Here is a 26227-nt window from a genome sequence, read left to right as displayed (position 1 = left end):
ACTGGTTGGAGCAATTATTCCTGACATGCATAGGTGAATCTCTGTCTCCCCTCCCTTGTTTGAAAGTCTCCAGTCATCTGTGTTGTAAGGCAGAAGTAGTTCCACACATTCTTAAAACCAGAATGCAGCTCATTAGGGGGTGATCTAAGTATATCAGCGGCACACAGTTCTGTCCTCTTCAAAGAAGGAAATGGTGTTGAGCAGATTATGCTTTCCAGGAGAAAGAGCTCGGATCCATTGGAAAACAAAACACTTGCCTTGATAGATAGGTATCTTATTCACGGTTAGTGACAGTAGTTACAGCCCAGCACAAAACCATACTTCTTAAGCTGCAATGCCTCACCCTCCGTGTCCCCACAATATGGGTATCTCATGCCTAAGGAATGAAGAGTAGGATGGTTAACATCACATTTGAAGGTGAGGGGAAAAAGAGTTCATGCATCCAAGCCATATTGAAAAAGGATCCGAAGAACTCTTTGGAATCTGTTTCAGTTGTGTCCAGTTTTTAATTAATTGGTTGCATACCATAAAGCAGAGGGCATAAGAACAGTTCTGGTGACTCACACCAAGAAGGCCTACCTTAGTCCAGCTCATAGTTTTGTTTCTCATAGTTCTCAAGCAGGAGATGCAGATCAATCCATTTCTCCCATCATCATCATCATCATCATCATCATCATCATCATCACGTTTATTACAGCCCTAAGGCCACACAATAAAACTATACAATAGCAACAATCTTACACACACACACACACACACACATATATATAAACAAAAGCAATTTATATACTACATTCCGAAATTAATTAAGAATGAAAATTCTAAAATGAATTGAAATAAAATACTATGTTAAGAAATTCAAAATCTAAGTGATGGTGCGGAATATTGTATGGATGGTAGCACAGAACTGGGCAACCTGGGAGGATATTTTTGGGTCCTTGTCCGAAAGAAGTAACATTAGATAAGAAGTCACTCTCCCTGCCTGGAAATTTCTTCAATAATGGATATATAAGGATCTGTCTAGAGTCCTTATATAGGAAACCATATAACGACATATGGCTTAGGGTTTCTGTTGAGCTGTCTCCACATGGACATAGTCGAAGGTGCATAGGAGTACCCTTAAAACGTCCAAAAAGGACTGCTGAGGGCAGTGCATCCAGCCTGGCTAAAGTGAAAGCTTTACGAAATTTCAAAATTGTGATAGATGATAGATAAGAAGCTGGAATGAACCCTTCTGGAAGAAAATGACAGATATTGGGGTGTGGCACCTTACTTAAATTTGTTTGGAGATCAATCCATTTCTCCCCATTGTTCCCCTAAGCAAGTACTGGGAAGCATGCTGCCCCCTCTTCAGATAGAACTCTGATGATTTGGTTGTTCAGCCATCCAAAATTGAGACTTCCCTAAAAGTTCAGCTGAACACGACCTGGAGGCCTGAGTATTTTCTAAATTCTTAGAATCTAGCATATTAGTAAAAACTATGGAAAAGATGACTGAGAGCAACAATGAAAATGGAATCAGGAAAAGTAGGGATTGGAGAAACTCGTCCATTGGTGTGCTGGTATACCTGACCCTCTGCTGTTGGATGATCTCCCCCAGTGGTCTCATGTACAGTAGATGTTAAACAGGAGAGGGAGAGTATCAAACTTTGAGGAATTCCATAAAACATGGTTCTAGAGCTCAGTCTCTCCTCCCCACCGACACCAACTGGAACTGGCCAGAGAAAGGAGGAGAACCACTGTGAAATTGTGTCCCCCCCGCCAAACTCTGAAATCAGCCCAGAAGGATACTATCATTGATAGTACTGAAAACCACTGAAAGGTCAAGGAAGACAAGAAGAGTCGCTTTACTCCTATCCCAGTCCTGCCATAACCATGGCCAATGCTGTTTTAGCAGTACATCCTGGCTTGAAATCTGAGTGAAAAGAGTCCAGATAATCTGTTTCTCCCAGAGCCCTCTCAAGCTGCAGCCAGACACCTTCTACCTCCAAAAGCTGAGGGTTGGAAACAGGTCCAGAGTTGGGTCCAGTGATTGTTTCTTGAAGGGGAGGTATACCGCTGCTTCTTTCAAGGCAGGAAGAACCACCCCCTCACTCAGAGATGAATTCACCACTACTTGGACTGTACCATACTCAACTCCTGAATGGCCTTGAGGCAGCCAAGGGGACATGGATTTAACTTAGAGGTGGCCTCATAACAGCTCTGAGTATCCTGCCCACTTCCTCAAAGTAGAAGTAGGTAACTTTGTGTCTTCCAGAACTTTAGGTCTGCAGCTCCCATGATCCCTTGTACAGTAATTAGCCATGTTGATTGGAAGTGGTGAGAATTGAGGTCCAGAACTTTTGGAGGCTGCCTATCGTTGCTGTAATATCTTGTATTTATGGTGCTGGCAGTCTATAATTGTCCTGGATTAATGAGTAGGAGAAGAGCCAGGGAAAGAACAACATGGATTCTATCCATTGCAGGCTTAAATAGCACAAGAAATAAGAAGGGCTCCTAGTCTTTGCCCTTCCCACCAATGCCAGCATGTGCCTTGCTTTAGCATTCTCTCTGATTCCAATGGCCCTGTAACCAGAGGGAGCACCATGTCTATGAAGAAGGGCTATGGGAACCCAAGCATTTTTTAAAAAAGTTAAATAAATTCTAAAAGAGGATCCCCAAAAGAACCCCAATGAGATCTGAGTTGTCGGGGAGTGTTCACACACTCTGGGAGTGTGGAAGAACTTGACAAGGGAGAATTAGAACAGGTTGTCTTGGAAGATATACTGATTTGCCAGATCACTGAAAAACCGAGCACTTACTCTTTGGCAAATTTCCCAAGTTAAAATGCTGATTGCTGCTGTGTGCTGTATCAAAATTACTCATGGGAGAAACATGGGGGAAGAGTCTTCGGGGTCTCTTCCTTGCATAACCCTGCCGCCTTCTCCTTTGCAGCAAATGTATTTATTTATTTAATTAATTTTTATCCCACCTTTATTATTTTTATAAATAACTTATGGCGGCAAACATACCTAATACTCCTTCCTCCTCCTATTTTCCCCACAACAACAACCCTGTGAGGTGGGTTGGGCTGAGAGGGAGGGACTGGCCCAAAGTCACCCAGCTGGCTTTCATGCCTAAGGCGGGACTAGAACTCTCCTACTACACCTCATTGGCTCTTGGGCTGAGAGGGAGGGACTGCCCCAAGGTCACCCAGCCGGCTTTCGTGCCTAAGGCCGGACTAGAACTCTCATACCAAGCCTGATTGGCTCTTGGGCTGAGAGGGAGGGACTGGTCCAAGGTCACCCAGCCAGCTTCCATGCCTAAGCTGGGACTAGAACTCACAGATTCCTGGTTTCTAGCCCATTGCCTTAATCACTAGACCATACTGGCTCTAGGTGAAGGGTTGGATTGTGTGTGAGATCCTAAAGGCCCTTCCTTTTATAACTAGTGAAATCTTCCATATCCAAACAAGTCTCTAGCATTTTTATTCTGCAGATGCATGTATCGGAATTTCTTTCTCACCTTTTGTTGTAGATTTTGATTCCCTCCTGCTGCTAAGTGCCTGATAATGCCTTTTATTCACAACGTTACTTCAGTCCATTTGCAAAACACCTGCTGTACTTATCTTTGGAGGCAGTATTAAGAAGTAGGTTGGCATATCTTCTTTTGAGGCACCACATTCTTTTTACAAAATCAGCTTCCGTTATATCCAAAGATCACACCTAAATGAGGCAGCCTTTTATAGGTCATGTTTTTTTCTGTTGATTGGCTGCTTTCTAAATCTGCTATGTTTGGTCACTGTTTCCATGTTTTAGCCATGAGCTGTGTCATAATGTTATTAAGCAGCTGCTAGCACTTAAAACAGCTGTTAGGGGAAACAGGCAAATTGGGCATATAGAGGGCCACAGCAGTGAACACAAGAACTGCGGTATTCATAGACTCAAGAACAGAATGAGATTTGGCATGATAGGCTGGCAAACTATTTTGAGAATGATAGGTTAATGATTTTCCCTGAAGTTCTGAAATTTTAAAAAATGTCAATAGTTTGAAACTCTCTACAGTATTCTTTGGTAGCGGGGAGTCTTTTGCTTTTGAGATCTCCCAGTATTTAGACAAAGATAATGCATTTTTGCAATAGTAGATTGCAAACTGAATTTGAGCCAGCACTGTGATATGACTGCAAAGCAGGCAAATGCAGTGTTAGGCGGAATCAACAAAAGTATAATTCATAAACCATGCAAAATGCACATTCCTCTTGATTCTGTTTTGGTCAGACTCCACCTCTAGTATTGTGTCCAGTTCTGGGCACTTCACTTTAAGCATTCATATTGGAACAGGATCAGAGAATGGCAGCGAAGATGATCCAGAGAGTAAAAATGAAGATGTGTGAACAAAGATTGGAGGTGCTGAGCTTTGAGAAAAAGCAAGTAAGGGGGTATGATAGGACGTTTCAAGAATTTGAAAGCACGTTCCCTCTAATTTCAGAGTATAGGACACAAAATTTTGGATTTAAAATACAGGAAGGTAGATTCAGATTGAATATTTAGAGGGGGGGACTTAATCATAATAGCTTTGGACTTTGAAGAAGCAGGATAGGAAGAGTATTAACACTTTTGAACTTTGGAGCTGGAGAAAAGTCCTGAAAATACTGTGGCAAGAAAACAAACCTGGATGGATTCAGTTACAGTGGTGATGGGTGCACTGTTGGAAGACCTGAAGGACCAGGTTAGGGACAGATCATCATGGGGACTATCTGTGTGGTTGCTAAGAGTCAACACCGACTTGATGTCATGTTCACTGATTCAATGTAGTTTATACATTGTAACGTTTCCCATGCCATGGCGCTGACACGCATTTCTGTTTGGGAGGGAGCTGCTGTGAGACCTTGTGCCAAGCTCTGTATGTGGAATCAGGGGAATGGAATGTGCTTGGGTTATGTTCTCTGCTCAAGGCCTTTTCCCGCAGACCATCAGAAACCGTTAGGAGCACCTGGGATTGTGGATTTGAGAAGACTCTGCGGGGGAGGGATCTCATTTGCACTGAGGGTTTTTAGTTTGAATTTGCCCACGCTTTCATCATTCTCAGCTTTCTCTGTGATCCTGCATACTGTTCTTTAATAAATCAGATATCTTTGAATTCCTACTTAAGAGTCTGATGGTGCTTTAGAATAGGCAACCATTACACTTGATGGCACATAACCAAGTAGGAGCAGTTCTGGAATGGAACTGACTATCTAGAGAAGTGATGGATTCCTCTTCATTGTATGTGTTCAAGTGGAGGTTAGAGAGGTATCTGTATAGATGTTTTTGGATTTGGATTCTCACTCCAATCAAGGAATTGGGCTCAACAGCCTAAATGAGGTCCTCCAATTCTATGATTCTGTACTCCACTCTGGAACATATTCCCTTGTCACTGGGAGAGGCCTGGTGGCACCTTTTCTGACTAACACATTTTATTAAGAGGCATCATGGTCTCCTCCTACAATGTCTTGCCACTAGAATACATCAGCTTTTTAAAAAGAGAACAGAATATATGCATACAAATGTATTAAATTCAGAATATTTTACTCTGCTTAATTGCAAATTAATGCTTGTTAATATTTTATGATGTTTAATATTTAACCATTTTTATTTTCTCTTCCCCAAATTATGTGTTGGATAGATATAAAACAACAACAGAACAGCTTCTCTTAAGGATTCCAGGTTTCTGCTAGAGATCTGCCAATGTTGGAAAGAGCAAGAAAAGCAAAATAGGGGAACTCTTTTAGATTGATTTGGATTGTGCTCTGGGCTATTCGAATTATTAGATTCAAATATTAGATTTAAAGTGGGGTATCAAGGGAAGGATTTTTTCTTGGTTGTACTTCTAAGTTTCAAATGCCATTGTATATCCCAAGGACTAGTTGTGCATTTCTAAAAATTTACATGGTGTTTTAATGCTTCTGAAAATTGCACGAGTATTCAGAAAATACAACTCACTTTCTTCAAAGTTTCTGTGTAGGGCATGAAAAAAATTGCACTTAATCATTAATCCCGCCTATAAACTCAGAACATAATTAGGGCCTGCTTTTAATGTCACCATAAGTTTAAACTTCAGCTGTATCAGTGTTCTTAACGATTTGTAAAGCCCAACTGTACAAACTTCAATTCACATTTTATTTAATAACACCATAAAATATAGCACACTATCTATTTGATGTCAAATAGAAATTCCAGGCTAGTTACTAAGGTGGTCTTTCTAACCAGGTGCTTTAATGTGCTTGTTTTTAATAATCTTTCAGGTGAAACCATGAGAATTGCTTCATCGGAATTTGCTGACGATCCTTGTTCCTCTGTCAAACGAGGCACGATGGTCCGAGCGGCTCGAGCTCTACTTTCTGCTGTCACTCGCTTGCTCATCCTGGCTGATATGGCAGATGTCATGAGGCTTTTATCTCACCTGAAAATTGTAAGTCCCCTTAAATTAGTCACGTTATCTCCTGTGCAGGCAGGTGGGTGGGTTGCAGTAGATATACTTTGTGATATACTGCATGAAACGTAAAGGACTCCAAATATCACTAAGCTAGAATGTGCTTTGAGCAGATGGAACTACCTGGATGAATTTGAGCTCAGATGCTGTGCAGGGCCAGGTCTGATCAGTATTTGGATGGGAGACTTGGGCTTCCCATGACTGTTGGCCAGACCAGGCATTAGCAAAACATCTTGGAAAAAGACAACCCCATGGCAGTTATGTGTAGTTATGGGCAGTGAGCAATCAGTTGTTCTTGCAAGGCCAAAATGCAGGACCTGAACGCAATGATATCTTCCTTACTGTTTTCTCCTGCAACTTATAAGAGGCTTTTTTCCATTAATATTCAAGCTAATATACAGTCATCATGTCTAAGAATCATTATCTTCAATGAATTTGTCAAATCCTTTCCAGAGCCACTCATGTTGGTAGTTACTGTTCCATCTTGTGATAGTGAACTTCATGTTTCAGTGACGTGGTGTATGCAAAAGGAATTCCTTTTCTGTTTCAATTTGATGGCCTTTTAATCCTCCAAATCATTTGGTCCACACTACTTACTTTTTCAGGGCATAAATACTACAATTTGGCTTAAGAGAGAAAATGTGATTGTCCTACCTGAATCCATTGTTTAGATTTGGGCTTGTACATCCAAATCTGAACGTGAAAGGACATCACAGAGAGGGAAAGAGGTGAAGAGTTGGGGATGGTGTAAACCCATTACAAGTACTCAGTCCCACCCTCCAACATACTATTGTCCAGCCAGGAATTCCTAATACATCTTTGCTGTTCCCATTGTTAAAGGCCACATTATCATCCATATATTGTCTAGCAGCTTATCAGATATGCCCCCGTTGTATGAAAGAATATAAACTATAGGACGATGGAGCCTGTTTTCTTTTATTGGATTTTTTACTGGTTTTATAAAATCTCCATGGTTTCCCATAAAAATCATTGAGAGATTACTGATTTCTAGTATAGTATTTTAATGGTATTCTAACAGATTAGCATTTTAATAGGTCAGTGTTTTTGCATTTAATTATGTGCATCTGTAACAGTCGTTTATTGCTGATACTAGTATTTTAACTCTTACTTTTTTACATTATAATCTCTGTATTCCTATAATTTTAATACTGTTTTGTTTGCATTTTTTGTACTCTTTAGTATTGCTTTCCTTTTTCTTAACCTCTCTTTGTGTTTTATAATCTTTGATGTGGAATTGTGGAAATTGCTAGTCAGTAGCCATAGTAAAATACTTTATTTTATATTAGGACTGTGTATACTTCAAAAATGATTTGGAAGAGGTGCTTCAGAGGGCACAGGAACTCAAAGACAGTACCTTTTTAAAGCCACTCTGTCTTTTTTCCAGGCTTCTGTATGAGCCCAGATACAGATGCAGCTGCTTTAAAGAGTTCCCGTGCTTCTGTGTTGAGTGTTCTAAAGCACTGTTTACAATTGGTTTTTGAAGCATATGTAGCCTCAGAGCAGATTCTCTGATGATTAATGATTTTTTGGTGCTGTATGTATAAAAATAATCTCTGGCCTATCATGCAACAGCATCTGCAAGTGAAGATGAAAATGAAAATATATCGATTAGCCATCATAAGCTCCACACATGAATTTTAAACAAAGCAAGGAAGTAAAACTATTAATGCCTACTGTTCATGAAGGTTACATTTTATCTCCAGGTTCCTGCATCCAAATACCCATTTCTGGAGCACAGTGGTTGCAAAGAGCTGGTCTCATTATCTCTTGTGGTCTTCCCAGATGCTGGTTCTCTCCCTATACATAAAAAGAAATGTAGCTTAGTTGTAGCAGATGCTCATCAAAGTCAGAGTGACTCTTCGGAAAGTTTCTGTGACAAATAGGGAGTTGTACACGATCCCCCTCTTGTGGTAGATTTAAAGCATGGCAATTGACTTATTTTGTGAATCACAGTAAGGAATTAAGTCCATCCAAATGCCAGAATTTTGATAACAGCTGGGGACAGTGAATGCTTAATGAATCATCGAAGATGGGGGCCGAATGAAAGCCCCAGAGGAATTACAGAGCAGCAAGTGATCTATTGTATAAGATTGTATCTGGTTTGCTGCTGTCTGCCTGCAAAAAAAAAAAAAAGTAATTGGAGCTAATCAGTGTAATGATTGATTTTCCCTTGCAGTGCTTCAGGTTGGTTGTTGCTAAGAAGAGGGGAGGGGGGGACTACCTTGTGTACATTCAGCTGAATAAAGTATTTCAAAGGCTGGTTTATCTTCAACAGATTCCCCCCACCCCATCTTCTCCCTCTCCTCTCTCTCTTTCTCCCATAGAAAGGCAATTGCTATGAACTTTCCTTCCTGAATGGGTGATGCATGGCTTAAAATGAGAGATTTTAGGCAGGCAAATTTTGGATTCTCCAGAACCTAGGGTTTATAATGGAAAATGGCATTTTTTTTTTTCCCTGAAGAGAGAACGACTGTCCCTTGTTGTCCCCCAAATCTGGCTCATCTAAGGCATCTAAATCACTTTGAAGAAACAGCATACTTTTATTTGCATGCAATCAATAATACAGGACACTGGGCTCCCAGCAAAGCTTTGCACTTTGCTGAACAGCCCTGAGCAAAGGTAGAACCAGAGGTTATATACCTTTGGCCCATTACATTGCAAAGACAAGACACAGAAAAAGGCAGACACAGTGGAAATTATAGTGTGACGTTGGAGTATTTTAGGTAAACCCATCTGTGAGACCTTATTATTATTATTGCCTTCCTACTAGGTCAGCATGCTAGCCATATGATCTATGAGATACCGTTGGTGAATAGAAACAGTCTGGTTTACTGGGCCAGAAGTTCCTGACTGAGTCTTCTCCCTGCCCCACTCAGGGTCAATTCAGCTTGCGGTGAATGTTTACTTACAAGGGCACTTTCAGCAGTTCATATGTATTGTGGGGTGGGGGACATCTCAGAGGTTTGGTAGCAAATGCAGCATGTGTGCATGGCGGTACCTTTTACCACCACACACTGCTTTAGCAAGCGTATTGCATTCCTATTTCAGCAGCACTTTAATCACAGAGAGTGATGCTTGCCTTGAACATGTCATCCCACTTTTTCCCACTCACATGGAAGGCCAATCCAATCCAGATAATCTCTTCACACAGCAGAATTTTATACTCTGCACATGTGGGCCTTGCGGATTCAGGCATCTTTTCTTGCAAATAATTGAATAGTATGTGTTAGACAGTAAAGAGGAGATTAAATGTTAAAGAGCCGATCCCAGTTTCTGTGGTTTCTCTACATTTTATTTATTTTATATGCCCAATTCCTGGCACGGGAGGCAATGGTTTCATTACTGCACAACCTCCATTTATGTCCTGTGACAGAGTTGATGAATTGAGAACTCTTTGAAGGTCTCACATTTAGTAATGGGCTGGAAATAGCAAGGGGTTTATATAAAATTGCTTGCCACACAGAATCTGAAATGCTATGCCTTTTCTCCCTCATTGGCTTGTGTGCTGCGTTGACTGCCTTGGCTGCTTCCTTTTATACTACAAAATTGGGTGTATTATTTAAGGGAGTCCATGGACTAAGCTTGGTATTTGGAGAACGTCTCATGGCTTTTCTGAAACAGTCGTATTACAAACACTGCCTCTAATTTAGAGAGCACCGGATGAAAATAATGGGATTGTTCCATGTGGCATTCAGAAGTATGACCGGTAGATGGCTGATAAGATAAAATATGTTTATGTTATTTACTTATTATTTATTATTATTATATTTATTTATAAGTCTATTGTAGATACATATAGTGGGAAGAAAATTCAAAGCTTTTCTAGCAAAGCATCTTTACTCTTATTAGTTTAGAGCAGTGGTTCTTAAACTGGGGGTAATTTGGATATATCCTTGCAGCAATGTAGCAATTTGTAAATGCTTGTTTGTAAGTGAAGTGCTCTAGTTTAAGAGGGGAAAGTTTGCAATCCAATTTTCAGGTATTCTCATACTTTATGTGGCCAGATGGTAACTCAGTCGCTAGAGTAGCATTTTTTATGTGTAAATACTTCTCTGGAGCAGAAAGTCTGCTTTGTCATGATTCGCTAAAATATTTGTGCAACCTCTGTTCGGAATAAAACCAAATAATGCATAGATAACTGAATAACAAACCGAACTGTGGTTGGCAGATGGTTTTGAAAGATGTCTAGATCTTGGGGTTTAGTCATCTATCAAAACTAGCTTGGGGCTTTGTTCAGACAAAGAGACCAAATTTAGAGCAGATTTACTGACTGTTCGTTCTGCCCATCCAACCCTACACATATACTTCAAAAAGTGACTACCCCCTCACTTGCCCTTTCTAAGTTTGCTCATGACTTGCTGAAGAATTAAGAGCTAACACTCTTTAAATTCGGGGAGGATACACATAAACAGTCATCTGTCTTCTGGATCCAAATTTTATCTTTAATAGTTTTCCAAGTATGTGAATTTGCTGTACTTTTCTGGGGAAAAAAAAAATTCTGGACCCCCGTTTTATTAGAATTATGTCAGTAGGAAAATACAAGAGGCAATTGTACATTAGCAGAGAGCCCAGATGTCTGAGCAGCTCTGTAACATGAAATAAGCAATCTGTCACATGCAGGTTTGATAATTGTATCACATTCCTGAATACTATTCCTTATTTCCTTTGCACATTTGCTTGGTAGCTAAAGTCAATGAAAGAATTGTATGAAATCAGAAAGGAAGTAAATGTTCCACCAGATTCACCGAGTTCCTTTTGGATTTCATACTTTTTTTTTTAACCACTTCCCATATATTCTTTTTGAAAAAGTGTACAAAAACAATAAATATTAAAACATGACAATAAAATTAGAATAAATTACCAGCAGTTAATATTAAAATGCATGGCTTAAAAGGTGGAGGAAATATATACAATTTCATCCATAACATTCAAACATAGCAATCTTGGGTGAAAAAGTAAGTTTTCACTAAGTGCTTAAGAAAAGTTTATAGTAGGTACTCATGAATACAGGGGAAAAAAATACTAGAAGGCAGAGCCATTACCGGGAAGACCTGCATGATTAAGCTGAGTAAGATGACATTTAGTAAATCATGGCACATGCAGCTGTTCTCTTCTGGCCATCTTGGCAATCATTAAAACTGTTCTAGGCTTCCTTGAATAAAACGTTGCAGCTGTGTGGATTGGAGAAGCTCTGTCTTCCATGCCCACTGTAGAAAAGCATCATGCTGATAGAGGAATAATGGAGTTCCTTAGACCTGCTCCACCATCCTTAGCATGCTAGTGTTTCCCTCCTTGTAAATTTCAATGGGGAAACTGTGAGCATCCTTGACCAAGCTAAATCCAAAAATGCTAGGGAATTCCTGGAAGCTTGGCATTCAGACAAGTCAGCCATCAACAGGCACATAGAGATAGACCATATTTACACACCATTCAAAAGAGACAATAAGAAAGCTAAGAAGGAAACAAAAACACCAGAACACGTCCTCTCCAGCAGCCAACACCCAGATAAGCAGGGAAGAACACCAGGCAAACAATGCCCTAATCAAGGCATTGCCAAGGAGAAAACCCCACCCCCACCAACACTGGCAGGGCAAGCTACTGTGTATAAACAGGGAGCAGACCCCACACTCACTCTCACTGATGATGTTGCCTAGTTGGGTAGTGAAATGTCTGCAAGCCAACAACCAAGCTCAGAGAGCACCAGGGATGCCACAAAAGATTTCATCTAATTAATAATGGATATTTTGGCTCAGATAGCCTCCTTCTTAAGGAAAAAAAACAAAACAAAAACTTCCTATTTTTTGGTATAGACAAATAGCAAATGAAGATAGTTGCTTGATAGTCTATGAAAGAACTCTCAAAAGTAGCTCTTTTGGGGGGTGGGGGAGGTATTTATAAATGTTTTATATCCATATCAGCTGTATGTCATAAACATATTCAGGTCCTGCATTTTGTATTATATTTGTTTCAAATGCTATTTAGCATACAGTTAATTAGCAACGAATTGGGATATGGTAGCACCTTTTCTGACTAACACACTGTGTTATAAGATACAAGCGTTTAACAAAGAAAAGGTACTTCCAAATTTCTGATTTTTTTGCCACCGTAGACTAACACGGCTCTTCTCCTGTAATGTCTACAACAGGAAGTACTTAATTAGCAATGGTATACGAGGGCCATTCCCTAACTGTATGCAAACCATTTATGCAATGAATTACATTAACGTATTACTGAGGCTAAGAGATAATTGAAGTATACACGGAACAAGCATGTACACGCAAAGAAATATGTTATTTTGCAGTAAGTTTTATTGTAAACCTCCCAGAGTCCCTTTTGGGAGATGGGCGGTGTTAAATTTGATTAATAAAATAAATAAGTTGTCCCCAGGGCATAGTCATTCTGTTCCATCGTTGCCTCTAGAATCTTTTGCTCAAAACTGCTAATAAAGCACATTTGTCTGTTGACTTAAGAAAAGGTAACAAAAGTTTGTCTTAAACTATTTTACTAAAACTGACTTACAGTAATTTCATAGCCTTGTCATATGGGATATAAAGCTTGTTCTTGGTACTTTGGCAGAACAGTGGTTGGATGATTCTAGAAGATGCTCTAAGTTACTAGAGGGGAAACTACAACATTCATTCATCCATGAGCCAAACAAGGATTCTAAATAATGATTAATTATTAATTCATGAAGAGATAATGTACCTCAGTGAATGATAATTGATAACATTCTCATCTATCTTTGGGTTAGAATTATACCAGCTGTCATGAGTACTGATGGTGAGCAGGAGGGGGCCTCTATCCAGGGGGGAAAACGCATGCGTAGTACTGAGGAATTAAGCAGCCATTCAAAGAGACACAGATCAGACCCGTCTTAACTTTTGGGGTTTATCTGTCTGGGTTTTTCCCACGCTTCTTCAGTTTGTTAGTGTCCTAACAGCCAGGAAACACGCTGAGACAAGGAACTGGTCTCTAATGTTTTATTGCTAGTACATAAGAGGAATCCTAACAAACTGAAGAAGCGTGGGAAAACCCAGCCATATAACCCCCAAGGGTTAAGGCGGTCCCGATCTGTGTCTCTTTGAATGGCTGACCAATTCCTCAGTGCTACGCATGCACTTGACAGTCTGGATGGGAGCCCCCTGCTCGCCATCCTTACTCATGACAGTTAGGATTTTCTGTCTTATGTAGCAGTAATAAACACTAGAGAACTATTCCTCGTCTCAGCGTGATTCCTGACTGTCAGGACATCAATCCTAACAAACTCCTACTCCCATTGAAAGAGGGAGGAACAAAGAAAAATAAAGGAGAGACATTTGGAAAATGTCTTTGGAAAACCAGGAAATTCGGCAAGCCATCCAACAATTGGCAGCAGCCCTGCAACACCACCACCAAGTAGATCTCCAGATCAACACATTACAAGCAGCCACGCTACAGCAGTTGCAACAACCAGCTCCGATTAACCCACAACCGGTGCCAGCAGCAGCAGCAGCTCCACCAGTAGTCTTGAGATCCCAGGGCAGTCTACCAGAGAAGTTTGGAGGAGAAGCAGGGCATTTGAGAACCTTTCTCACACAGTGCACAATGTTTTTCGACAGCAGACCGGCAGAGTTTCCCACAGACAGAACCAGAGCCACCTTCATTTTAAGTCTGCTAAAGGGCCCAGCAGCCAAATGGGCTATTCCCATGGTGGAGAACAACGACCCAATTCTCAGCGACTACCAGAATTTTCTGGCAGGGTTCCGAGCACACTTTGACGACCCGATCAGAGAGGTCACTGCCAGCCGGGAAATTCGGAAGCTCAAGCAAAGCAACAAGAGAGTGGGAATCTACATTGCTGTAATGATTGCCTACCCTAACAAAACCAGACTCACAAGTAGAGGCTTAATGATATCTGATTTATTAAAGAATAGTATGCAAATACAGAGAAAGCTGAGAATGAGCAAAAGTGCGCCAAATACAAACTAAAAACCCTCGGCACAAACATAATCCCTCCCCTCGCCCAGCCGTTTCAAATTCCCCACCCCAGGTGCTGGTACCATTTCTGCTGATGTCCTGGGAAGAAAAACTTGAACACACAAAATAACCCAAACACATTCCAATCCTGCTGAATACAGATAACATCCCAGGAGACAGAGTCCTCCTCCCCTCCCAACCGAAAGACGCATCAGCCAAATGACATGCGAAACGTTACGATGCACCTTTAACATTGAAACGATGAACATGACAATTGCTGATTTCAAGCTGTTAGCAGAAGATCTGGACTGGAATGAGAGTGCCTTGAAAGACCAATTCAAACAGGGGCTGGATGAAGAAATTAAGAATGAATTAGTGTGCCAGGGAACACCAGCTACTTTAGAAGGTTTATATCAACTGTCTGTGGTCGTAGATGCCAGGCTAGAAGAGCTCAGACAGATGCAGCTGGGGAAAGCCAGGGGCCTCAGGATGCTTCCAGGATTTCCAGCTCTCTCCACAGCACTTCCTTACTCAGGACCAGAGGAACCGATGCAGATCAGGGAGAGCAGGAGGCTTACTTCCGAGGCTGAGAGACAGAGAAGGAGAGAGAGAGCCCTCTGTTTCTGCTGCGGAGTCCAGGGGCACATGGTGAGAGCTTGCCCAGCGAGAAGCCAAGCATATTCCATAAGAGCCCCAGGGCAAGCAGCTGAAACAAGAGCCACCTCCGCCTCTACTTCCAACCAGGGAAACTCCATCAGTCTCCCTCCACAGAGCTCAGCAGGGAGATCATCAATCAATTAAGGAGGGCTCATTCCGAGGAGTCCAGGCAATCCTTTTACTACTTACCAGTAATAATGCACGTAAACCCAGAGCACCAGGTCAAGCTAGAGGCCCTCGTGGATTCCGGAGCTTCCACCAATTTTATTGATGTACAGACTGTACAAGACCTGAACATCCCGACCGTAGAATTGCCACGTCCCATAGAAGTCGAGACCATTGACAGCCAGCCCCTCAAGGCAGGGCCGATTAGAAGGTTCACAGAACCTTTGCAACTAACAACGGGAGACCACACTGAGTGGATCCAACTTTATGTTACTGCATCACTTAATGTGCCTATAGTCCTGGGCACACCTTGGCTGAAGATCTACAACCCATTGTTGAACTGGACTACGGGAGCAATCTCCTTCCCAGCTAAGGAATGCCAGCACCACAAGATTCAAGCCGCTCTCCTCCCTCCAGCAACCAATGCAGTCACGGAAGCAGGGGGGGGTCCAGTTGCCAGCCAAGTATGCAGATTTCACAGACGTTTTCAGCGAACAAGAGGCCACAGCACTACCCCCCCATAGGGACTGTGATTGTACCATTGAGTTGATACCAGGAGCCAAGATTCCAGCAAGGAAACAATATCCCATGTCCCCCAAGGAACTAGCCACCTTAAAGGATTACTTGGATTCTAATCTCCAAAAGGGTTTCATCCGACCATCTACTTCCCCAGTGTCTGCTCCTACCTTCTTCGTACCAAAGAAGCCTGACCCGTTGGCACCGGCAAACCAGGAGGCACCCATGAGAGTGATACACGATTTCAGTTCCCTCAATAAACTCATGGTCAAAGAAAATTACCCACTCCCCCTAATATCTGATCTGCTGGATTGCTTACAGAAAGCACACATTTTTACTAGGTTGGACCTCAGGAATGCGTACAATCTGATCCGGATGAAAGAGGGGCATGAATATCTGACTGCCTTCGACACCAGGTCTGGTAAATTTGAGTACCTTGTTTTGCCCTTTGGCTTGTCTAATGCAGGAGCCATATTTTCCCGATTTATGAATCAAAATTTATCTGATTTACTAGATAAGTATCTGGTCATTTATCTAGATGACATATTAATTTTCTCTGAGGATGCTACAACTCATGTAACCCATGTACGTAATGTCTTACAAAGACTGAGAGAGAACAAGCTGTTCGCCAAGCTAGAGAAATGTGCCTTTGATTTAACTGAATTACATTTCCTGGGCTATAAAATATCGACAGAAGGCATATCCATGGATCCTTCTAAGGTCCAGGCAATTCTCTCTTGGCAACCCCCCCAAAATGTGAAAGATGTACAAAGGTTCCTAGGGTTCTGCAATTTTTACAGGAGGTTCATAAAAAAAAATAGTGACAGGGCTAAACCCCTCACACAGCTTTTGAAGAAAGGATCAAAATTCATTTGGGGGGAGAGAGAGCAAGCAGCCTTCCGAGAATTCAAGCAACTCTTTGCATCCCAGCCGCTGTTAAGACACCCTGATCCCACGAAGCAATTCATAATGCATTCAGATGCTTCCGATATTGCCATTGGGGCGGTGTTATTGCAATATACAAACAAAACCGAGAATACATTGCTTCCTTGTGCCTTTTTTTCACGCATGCTCTCACCAGCAGAGAGAAACTATGATGTTTTTAACAAGGAGTTGCTAGCAATTAAAGCAGCATTTCAAGAGTGGAGGCACTGGCTAGAAGGTGCAGCCTTTCCTGTGAAAGTTTGCACCGATCACAAGAATTTACAGCTTCTACAAAACGCCAGATCCCTCACCCCACGCTAAATCAGATGGAGCCAGTTTTTCTCCCATTTCAATTTTGTTATTTCTTATGCTCCCGGGGTGCAGAACCGTTTGGCAGCTGCCCTGTCTCGATCCATTCAGGCAACCCCGCTACTCACCAGGAGGCACAGGCTACTATATTACAACCTCACAACTTTGATCAGTCTATGAGGGGGAACCAGAAAGAGATTTTAGCAGCAGGCAGACAAGCAGAGGACCTATTTACAAGAGTCAGAGCTCAGCAGCAACATGACTCATATGCCAGGGCCAGGATGGATGACCTCCAGAGGGACCCACAAGACACTGCCTTGCCATTCAATGTGGAGGCAGGAATCCTCTGGCATAGTGGGCGATTATACATTCCCCCCTCATCGAGGGAAGAAGTACTGAGACTTTGCCATGACCATCAAATGGCAGGCCACGGAAGTGTTTTCAAAACTCTCCATAGAGCTCTGAGAGACTACTGATGGCCTAAGATGACTGCAGACATAAAGGGCTACGTGGCTTCTTGTCATACCTGTAGACGAGCCAAGCCTCTCCCAGGGAAGCCCACAGGACTCTTGCAACCCCTACCCACCCTAGTAGGCCTTGGGATACGATCTCCATGGATTTCATCACTGATTTACCCCCGGTCCAGGGGCTGACTTCCATACTAGTGGTGGTGGACCTTTTCACTAAAATGGTGCATTTTATTCCTTGCAAGGGCCTCCCATCTGCACAAGCCACAGTGCAGTTGTTCATGGACCATGTTTTTAGGTATAGAGGCATGGTAAATCACTTGGTGAGTGACAGAGGTCCTCAGTTCACTTCCAGGTTCTGGAGGGTGCTTTTCCAGTCATCAGGGGTCCAGATCCACCTATCATCATCACATCATCCAGCTAGTAACAGGCAAGCTGAGAAAATTAACCAATGGTTACAGCAGTATCTCAGGTGTTACACCACTTATCAGCAAGACAATTGGCCATCCCTGCTCCCCATGGCAGAATTTACATATAATAATTCTGTGCAGTCCTCTACCAAGATGTCTCCTTTCCAAGCACTCTACAGGGTTAACCCTCGGGTGTTGCCCACCTCCTCCCAGCAGGGAACTGTTCCAGCCGCGGCTGATTTTCTTAAAGAGCAACAAGCCACACAGGAGTTGTTAAAGGAGCAGCTGAACAGGGCAAAGAGTGCTTACAAGAGAGCTGCAGATGCTCACAGACAAGAGGGCCCAGCGATTGCGGTAGGAGACAAAGTGTGGCTCTCTACCAAGTTTTTGACCTCTACCAGACCCTCCAAGAAGTTGGACTCTAAGTTTGTGGGCCCTTTCACTGTGGCACAGCAGATAAATCCAGTGGCTTATCGCTTAAAGCTGCCAGCATCCGTGAAAATCCATCCAGTCTTTCACAGAGCCTTGCTAGCCAAAGACCCTCCCCCAAGTACCTTACGATCGCAAATACCCCCCCCCTCCAGTAATTGTGGAAGGGGAGGAAGAATACGAAGTCGAGGAAATTCTGGACTCTAGGAGGAGGGGAAGGGGCATCCAATATTTCATACACTGGAAAGGGTACCCTGAGGAAGAGCGCATGTGGGAGAATGCCAGAGATGTACATGCACCAACGCTGGTTCATTGATTCCATCAGCTTTTCCCTCACAAACCCAAGCCTCGCACTCTACCAGAGATTCCTCACTTGGCTGAGCAAGCAGAGGAATCCCAAGCAGAGGAGTTCGTAAGTTTGCAGTTTCCACCCCCGCCTGAAGCCTTGACACCAGTAACAGAGGAGGTGGGGGCTTGCATTTCCCAGTGGGGAGGGGGGACGACTCTTCTAATTATCTAGCTATTTTCCAGCAGCAGCCACCTGGGCCAGAAGCGTTATCAGACCTGGAGAGCAGCACTGATTCGTCCTTGGAGGAATTTTCCTTTGAAGACTTTCCATCGTTGCCCAGTTCCCATGGGAGCTTAGAAGGAGACGTCGAATCTTATCAAGCCTCTGGAAGGGAGGGGGCTGAAATGGAATGTGAATCTGGAGGGGAGGGTGATGTCATGAGCACTGATGGTGAGCAGGAGGGGGCCTCTATCCAGGGGGGGAAACACATGCGTAGTACTGAGGAATTAAGCAGCCATTCAAAGAGACACAGATCAGACCCGCCTTGACTTTTGGGGTTTATCTGTCTGGGTTTTCCCACGCTTCTTCAGTTTGTTAGGATTCTGTCTTATGTAGCAGTAATAAACACTAGAGAACTATTCCTCGTCTCAGCATGGTTCCTGACTGTTAGGACACCAGCTCCTGTTTATGAGAATCTTCAGGCTGGCATAGACTGAAATTGAGTAGTTGTAACAGCCTTCTTCAAGAGCAAACAAATTACGCAAACAAACTCGCTAAACCTCATATTTTAAAAATGATATTATTGTGACCATCAGCAAAGGATCGTTACCTTGTCGTGGTGCTGGAGCTTGAGCACCTCAATGATGCCATGAGCTAAACCGTGAAGGGCCACCCAAGACGGGAAGGTCATGACAGAGAGGTCAGACTAAATGCAATCCCTGGGGAAGGTAATGGCAACCCACCTCAGTATTCTTGCCGTGAAAACTAAATGGATCAGTACAACCAGAGATATGTCGGTATACCATCGGAAGATGAGACCCCCAGGTCGGAAGATGGTCAAAATGCTACTGGGGAGGAACAGAGGATGAGCTCAACTAGCCCCAGACGTGATGACGCAGCTAGCTCAAAGCCGAAAGGACGGCTAGCGGCCGATGGTGCTGGTGGTGAACGGCGAATCCAATGTTCTAAGGATCAACACACCATCGGAACCTGGAATGTAAGATCTATGAGCCAGGGCAAATTGGATGTGGTTATTGGTGAGATGTCAAGATTAAAGATAGACATTCTGGGCGTCAGTGAACTGAAATGGACTGGAATGGGCCACTTCACATCAAATGACCACCAGATCTACTACTGCGGACAAGAGGACCACAGAAGAAATGGAGTAGCCTTCATAATTAATAGTAAAGTGGCTAAAGCAGTGCTTGGATACAACCCAAAAAACGACAGAATGATCTCAATTCGAATTCAGGGCAAGCCATCTAACATCACAGTGATCCAAATCTACGCCCCAACCACAAATGCTGAAGAAGCTGAAGTAGAGCAGTTCTATGAGGATCTGCAGCACCTACTGGACAACACGCCTAAAAGAGATGTTATTTTCATCACAGGAGACTGGAATGCTAAGGTGGGCAGTCAAATGACACCTCGAATTACAGGTAAGTATGGCCTGGGAGAACAAAATGAAGCAGGACACAGGCTGATAGAATTTTGCCAAGACAATTCACTCTGCATAACAAACACCCTCTTCCAACAACCTAAGAGACGGCTTTATACATGGACTTCACCAGATGGACAACACCGAAATCAGATTGATTACATCCTTTGCAGCCAAAGGTGGCGGACATCTGTACAGTCGGTAAAAACAAGGCCTGGAGCTGACTGTAGTTCAGATCACGAACTTCTTCTTGCACAATTTAGGATCAGACTAAAGAGATTAGGGAAGACCCACAGATCAGCTAGATATGAGCTCACTAATATTCCTAAGGAATATGCAGTGGAGGTGAAGAATAGATTTAAGGGATTGGACTTAGTAGATAGGGTCCCGGAAGAACTCTGGACAGAAGTTGGCAGCATTGTTCAGGAGGCGGCAACAAAATACATCTCAAAGAAAGAGAAAACCAAGAAGGCAAAATGGCTGTCTGCTGAGACACTAGAAGTAGCCCAAGAAAGAAGGAAAGCAAAAGGCAACAGTGATAGGGGGAGATATGCCCAATTAAATGCAAAATTCCAGAGGTTAGCCAGAAGAGATAAGGAATTATTTTTAAACAAGCAATGCGCGGAAGTGGAAGAAGACAATAGAATAGGAAGGACAAGAGACCTCTTCCAGAAAATTAGAAACATTGGAGGTAAATTCCAGGCAAAAATGGGTATGATCAAAAACAAAGATGGCAAGGACTTAACAGAAGAAGAAGAGATCAAGAAAAGGTGGCAAGAATATACAGAAAACCTGTATAGGAAGGATAACAATATCGGGGATAGCTTTGACGGTGTGGTCGGTGAGCTAGAGCCAGACATCCTGAAGAGTGAGGTTGAGTGGGCCTTAAGAAGCATTGCTAATAACAAGGCAACAGGAGACGACGGCATCCCAGCTGAACTGTTCAAAATCTTGCAAGATGATGCTGTCAAGGTAATGCATGCTATATGCCAGCAAATTTGGAAAACACAAGAATGGCCATCAGACTGGAAAAAATCAACTTATATCCCCATACCAAAAAAGGGAAACACTAAAGAATGTTCAAACTATCGAACAGTGGCACTCATTTCACATGCCAGTAAGGTAATGCTCAAGATCCTGCAAGGTAGACTTCAGCAGTTCATGGAGCAAGAATTGCCAGATGTACAAACTGGGTTTAGAAAAGGCAGAGGAACTAGAGACCAAATTGCCAATATCCGATGGATAATGGAAAAAGCCAGGGAGTTTCAGAAAAACATCTATTTCTGTTTTATTGACTATTCTAAAGCCTTTGACTGTGTGGACCATAACAAATTGTGGCAATTTCTTAGTGGTATGGGGATACCAAGTCATCTTGTATGCCTCCTGAAGAATCTGTATAACGACCAAGTAGCAACAGTAAGAACAGACCACGGAACAACAGACTGGTTTAAGATTGGGAAAGGGATACGGCAGGGCTGTATACTCTCACCCTACCTATTCAACTTGCATGCAGAGCACATCATGCGACAAGCTGGCCTTGAAGAATCCAAGGCTGGAGTTAAAATCGCTGGAAGAAACATTAACAATCTCAGATATGCAGATGATACCACTTTGATGGCTGAAAGTGAAGAGGAACTGAGGAGCCTTATGATGAAGGTGAAAGAAGAAAGTGCAAAAGCTGGTTTGCAGCTAAACCTCAAAAAAACCAAGATTATGGCAACCAGCTTGATTGATAACTGGCAAATAGAGGGAGAAAATGTAGAAGCAGTGAAAGACTTTGTATTCCTAGGTGCAAAGATTACTGCAGATGCTGACTGCAGTCAGGAAATCAGAAGACGCTTAATCCTTGGAAGAAGAGCAATGACAAATCTCGATAAAATAGTTAAGAGCAGAGACATCACACTGACAACAAAGGCCCGCATAGTTAAAGCAATGGTGTTCCCTGTAGTAACATATGGCTGCGAGAGCTGGACCATAAGGAAGGCTGAGCGAAGGAAGATCGATGCTTTTGAACTGTGGTGTTGGAGGAGAATTCTGAGAGTGCCTTGGACTGCAAGAAGATCCAACCAGTCCATCCTCCAGGAAATAAAGCCAGACTGCTCACTTGAGGGAATGATATTAAAGGCAAAACTGAAATACTTTGGCCACATAATGAGAAGACAGGACACCCTGGAGAAGATGCTGATGCTAGGGAGAGTGGAGGGCAAAAGGAAGAGGGGCCGACCAAGGGCAAGATGGATGGATGATATTCTAGAGGTGACGGACTCGTCCCTGGGGGAGCTGGGGGTGTTGACGACCGACAGGAAGCTCTGGCGTGGGCTGGTCCATGAAGTCACGAAGAGTCGGAAGCGACTAAACGAATAAACAACAACATTATTGTGACAATTTTGTAGTTTAAAAAAAGTAATCTCCAAATCTAATTAATTCTTTTTTAATCTACTGTTAATTGTTTCCCAGCAGAATTCTAGTTTATGGTTCTCATTTTGTCTGTAAACTACTTACAAACAGTAATTCACAGTTCTTTGATCTGTTGATTCTGTATTGCTGCAGGGGTTGTGCTAATGGCAGATAGTTTCTAAGTGAGCTTCTAAAAATGTTAATACTGTTAAATTAGTTACATCCTGTAATTCTCCATGAATTATAAGCACTGTTAGTTTTCTAGCACTAACTTTAATGCTTGAAATAGGCAGACAATTTGTAATAACTTATAACAGCTTGAGATGATTAAAAGCCTACTTTCATTTGTGTTTGGTGACCAACCCAGGAACTTTTCTTGTTAAAATTGATTCCTAAATATTTAAAATTCTTGACTTGCCCAATATTAACCCCATCAATTTTCCAGTTGCAAGCACTTAGATGTTTCCCAAATGCCACACTTTTCATTTTACCATAATGCAACCCAGTCTGTTTTGCATTATGGTAAAATGCAATAATAAAACACTTCTATGCTGCCGTTAAAGAAATAGGGCTGAATGCTTAAAGTCTTTCTACCAACTGAGAAGTGCTGAGAGCTTTTATGATATTCTTCAATATTGACATAAAAATGCAGAGCACTAATATTGTAACAATATTCCCTGAGAAATCCATTCTAAATGCTTGCTCCTGCTGAGAGAATTTCCTGAGGATTAATATTTATCTATGCTGGCATTTTAAAATATTAAAGTTTTTATCCATTGACTCAGACAGAGGGCATCTTAAATCAATGTATATAGCTGTAACTGTTGCCTTGTATGCTTGCCTATTGATAGTTTTCTGTGTGAAGAAATTGCTGTCCTGCTGTGATCTCTGCTTAATTATAACTAATTACTTGGGAACAGATTAATCATAGAAATAGAAAAGCTACCTCAGCTTGCTTGTTATGCCAACTTGGGATTTGACCTGAGACAAGAGTCTAATCTCCCACTTAATAACTGGGCTCCTGTTTTGGTGATCTCTTTCAGTAGATCACTCAGGTGCCTTCCAACCATCTCCCAATAACCATGCTAAAAATGAATGGATTTATGTGCCAGGAATCCAGTGGTCTGCAAGTAGAAGTTCTGAGGGAATGGTGGTACAGGGAAGGTTCATATTCTCATGACTTCAAAAGGCATTTGGAATGATCCATGGCATTGCATCAGTATGTGTCTTTTTAGGATGAACTATTTATTGTGGATCAAGAACCTGCTGAAAAATTGGGAGAAAGATAGACTCAAGGAGTTTGAAAGGATCTTAGTGTCATATAGTCCAGCCGATAGCTCAGTGTGGGATGGAAAGTCCCTGACAACCATGGCCTATTCCTTATGGTAGGAGGAGAGTGGCAAGCTTGGAAGAATGGCAGAGGGTGATAAATGAATTACCTACCCTCTATGCCATCATAGATAAATACCAATCCCAGAAAACTTAACTGGGTGCTGTGGTGTCTTAACAGATCTAATGTGTTTTTCAGCATCATTTATATCATTGTTTCCTATTGGTCTGCCAGAATCTTTATGAGAAATCTCAGAGCAGAGATGAAATGCATCACAATGGAGGAAGTAAAATGTTTTTGTCTTCAAAAAATGGGGAAATGGAAAATCCAGGGAGTTTCTGGCCAATCTGTCATTTATATCTGGAAACATTCTAGACTAATGCACAAAGTGATAGTCCACAAGCACTATGAAGACAACAGGATAATTTGTATAACTTAATCTGATTTGTCAAGAGATCATGGCAGGCTAACTAATGGTTTGATCTCAGATTGCAGTTTTCAATCAGCATTTTAATTTTTGTAATATTGCCAGCTTTTATGTAATCCATTCTGAGATATCCTTTGTTGTGACAGTTTATCATTACTGTTGTTTTTTTTTTTTGCAATAATAATATGATCAGAGTCGTTTTTCTTATGAAGTTGAAGCTTGAACAATGTTGGGTAGGTATTCTTGCCTGCCTGCCTTTTACAAATTGTAGGGAGAAAATAGGTCTGTATTGAGTGAGTAAAAACACACATGTCAACAACTAAAGGTTAATAACAGTTCTTATTTTCCTGCTGTTGCTTTATTTTGAGCTGCCTCAGTTGTAGTCTCTGTTGCTAGAAATAGATACGAAATCCATGGCATAGCTGAAGTGGCTTCCCTTGCTTGATTGCCTTTGCAATGTAGATGTGGCAAAACCCATTACTAATTTTTGTACACTGTGTGGTACAAGCAGGCATCTGTCGATTCTTAGATTTGAAGAGCCAATCAAATTTATTTATTTTTCACATGGAAACCATCCTATATGTGTACTTCTTTCAGTTGTGTGAAGAAGAGAGTCACAGGCTATTATTTCCCATTGGAAGTTGTTATTTGAGGTAGTGACTTGGCACTACAGTCTTGTGAGAGAGCCTAATGTAAGCAACTCCCATATATTCAGAGTAAGTACTAGATTTTGGTTCATTTTCAGTGACAGACCTGCTTTAGTATGATATAGGATTGAGCATGGGCTTTTCTTGTGCAAGGCATCTCAGTAGGGTTCAAAATATGCCCTGCAAAAAGGGGGCTTATGAATGGGCTTTTTTAGCATCTGGATTTTGTGGTTTCCTGGATAGAATATTTACTTTTTGTCCAATTTATCTATGCAAGGAAGCTAATGGTAAAAAAAAAAAAAATAGAACATAGTGTGGAACCTCCTTTCGACATCCTACTTCTGGATATATGAACTAATCCTTCCCTATTACATTTTTGACAAGCCATGAAAACCTTGAGCTACCCAGGGCCTCTGAAAATGGGAATAGTACATAAGTTGAATAAATGAATGACTCAATCAATCAGCTAATAAATAAACAAACAAAAAAAAAAAAAACAGTTGAAATCAGTTTGAACTCATTCAAACCCCAAAAATAGAATTGTTAAGGAGGGAGCATTAATTCATTTGTTAAAGACAATGAGGGCATTGAATGAAACACAGGAGGACATCTTTAAGAGAATCTTTCCTGTGGGTCCTAACGGCAAGAAGGTTGGTATTGAGATAGGTAGATAGTCAGAGAATCAGGTCCTAAGCTGTTTCAGGCTTTGAAAGTTAAAACATCTATTGACAACCAGCATGGGTCACTCAACACAGGCCTAATTACCAGCCCGGTTTGCTAATTTTTCAGCCCTTTGAGCTTTCAAATATTCCTCAAAGGTAGCTCTATATGGAGTGCATTACAGTAGTGAAGTTGGGCTGTAACTGAGGCATGGATGTTTGCTGCCAAGTTTGATCAGTTTAGGAATATTCACGGCTGCTAATTTATTTATTTATTTTACAATATTTATGGGCCATCCCCATCAATATAGGCTCTATGCAGTAGACCTGAATGCATAAAGCTTCACCACAGCTGTCACTGAGGGGTTGAGGGTGCTCCTGTACTGTGGAACATGCTTTCACAGGAATGCAGTCTCATCCAGCCAGCCTGATTTAGCAGTAGCAGTTTATATTCCGTAATATAGGAAACTAGGAGGCATGTTGTATTCGCCATATGGAAATTTATAAACATACAGTGG

General features: G+C 41.9%; 1 protein-coding gene across 2 annotated transcripts in view; it reads left to right on the top strand.

Annotated features, from left to right (window-relative positions):
• CTNNA2 (catenin alpha 2) overlaps nucleotides 1-26227 on the top strand; it is a 586207-nt gene that overhangs the window by 134917 nt on the left and 425063 nt on the right. For both annotated transcript variants that reach the window (XM_063310026.1, XM_063310025.1), the window contains exon 4: nucleotides 6262-6428. In XM_063310026.1, the coding sequence (XP_063166096.1) occupies nucleotides 6262-6428 (167 nt within the window). The remainder of the gene's footprint in view (nucleotides 1-6261; nucleotides 6429-26227) is intronic.

The sequence above is a fragment of the Candoia aspera genome, chromosome 8, assembly GCF_035149785.1.
Source record: "Candoia aspera isolate rCanAsp1 chromosome 8, rCanAsp1.hap2, whole genome shotgun sequence".
In the NCBI taxonomy this organism is placed as follows: Eukaryota; Metazoa; Chordata; class Lepidosauria; order Squamata; family Boidae; genus Candoia; species Candoia aspera.
The sequence above is the reverse complement of the archived record's forward strand: the minus strand, read 5'-3'. Positions and strand labels throughout refer to the sequence as shown.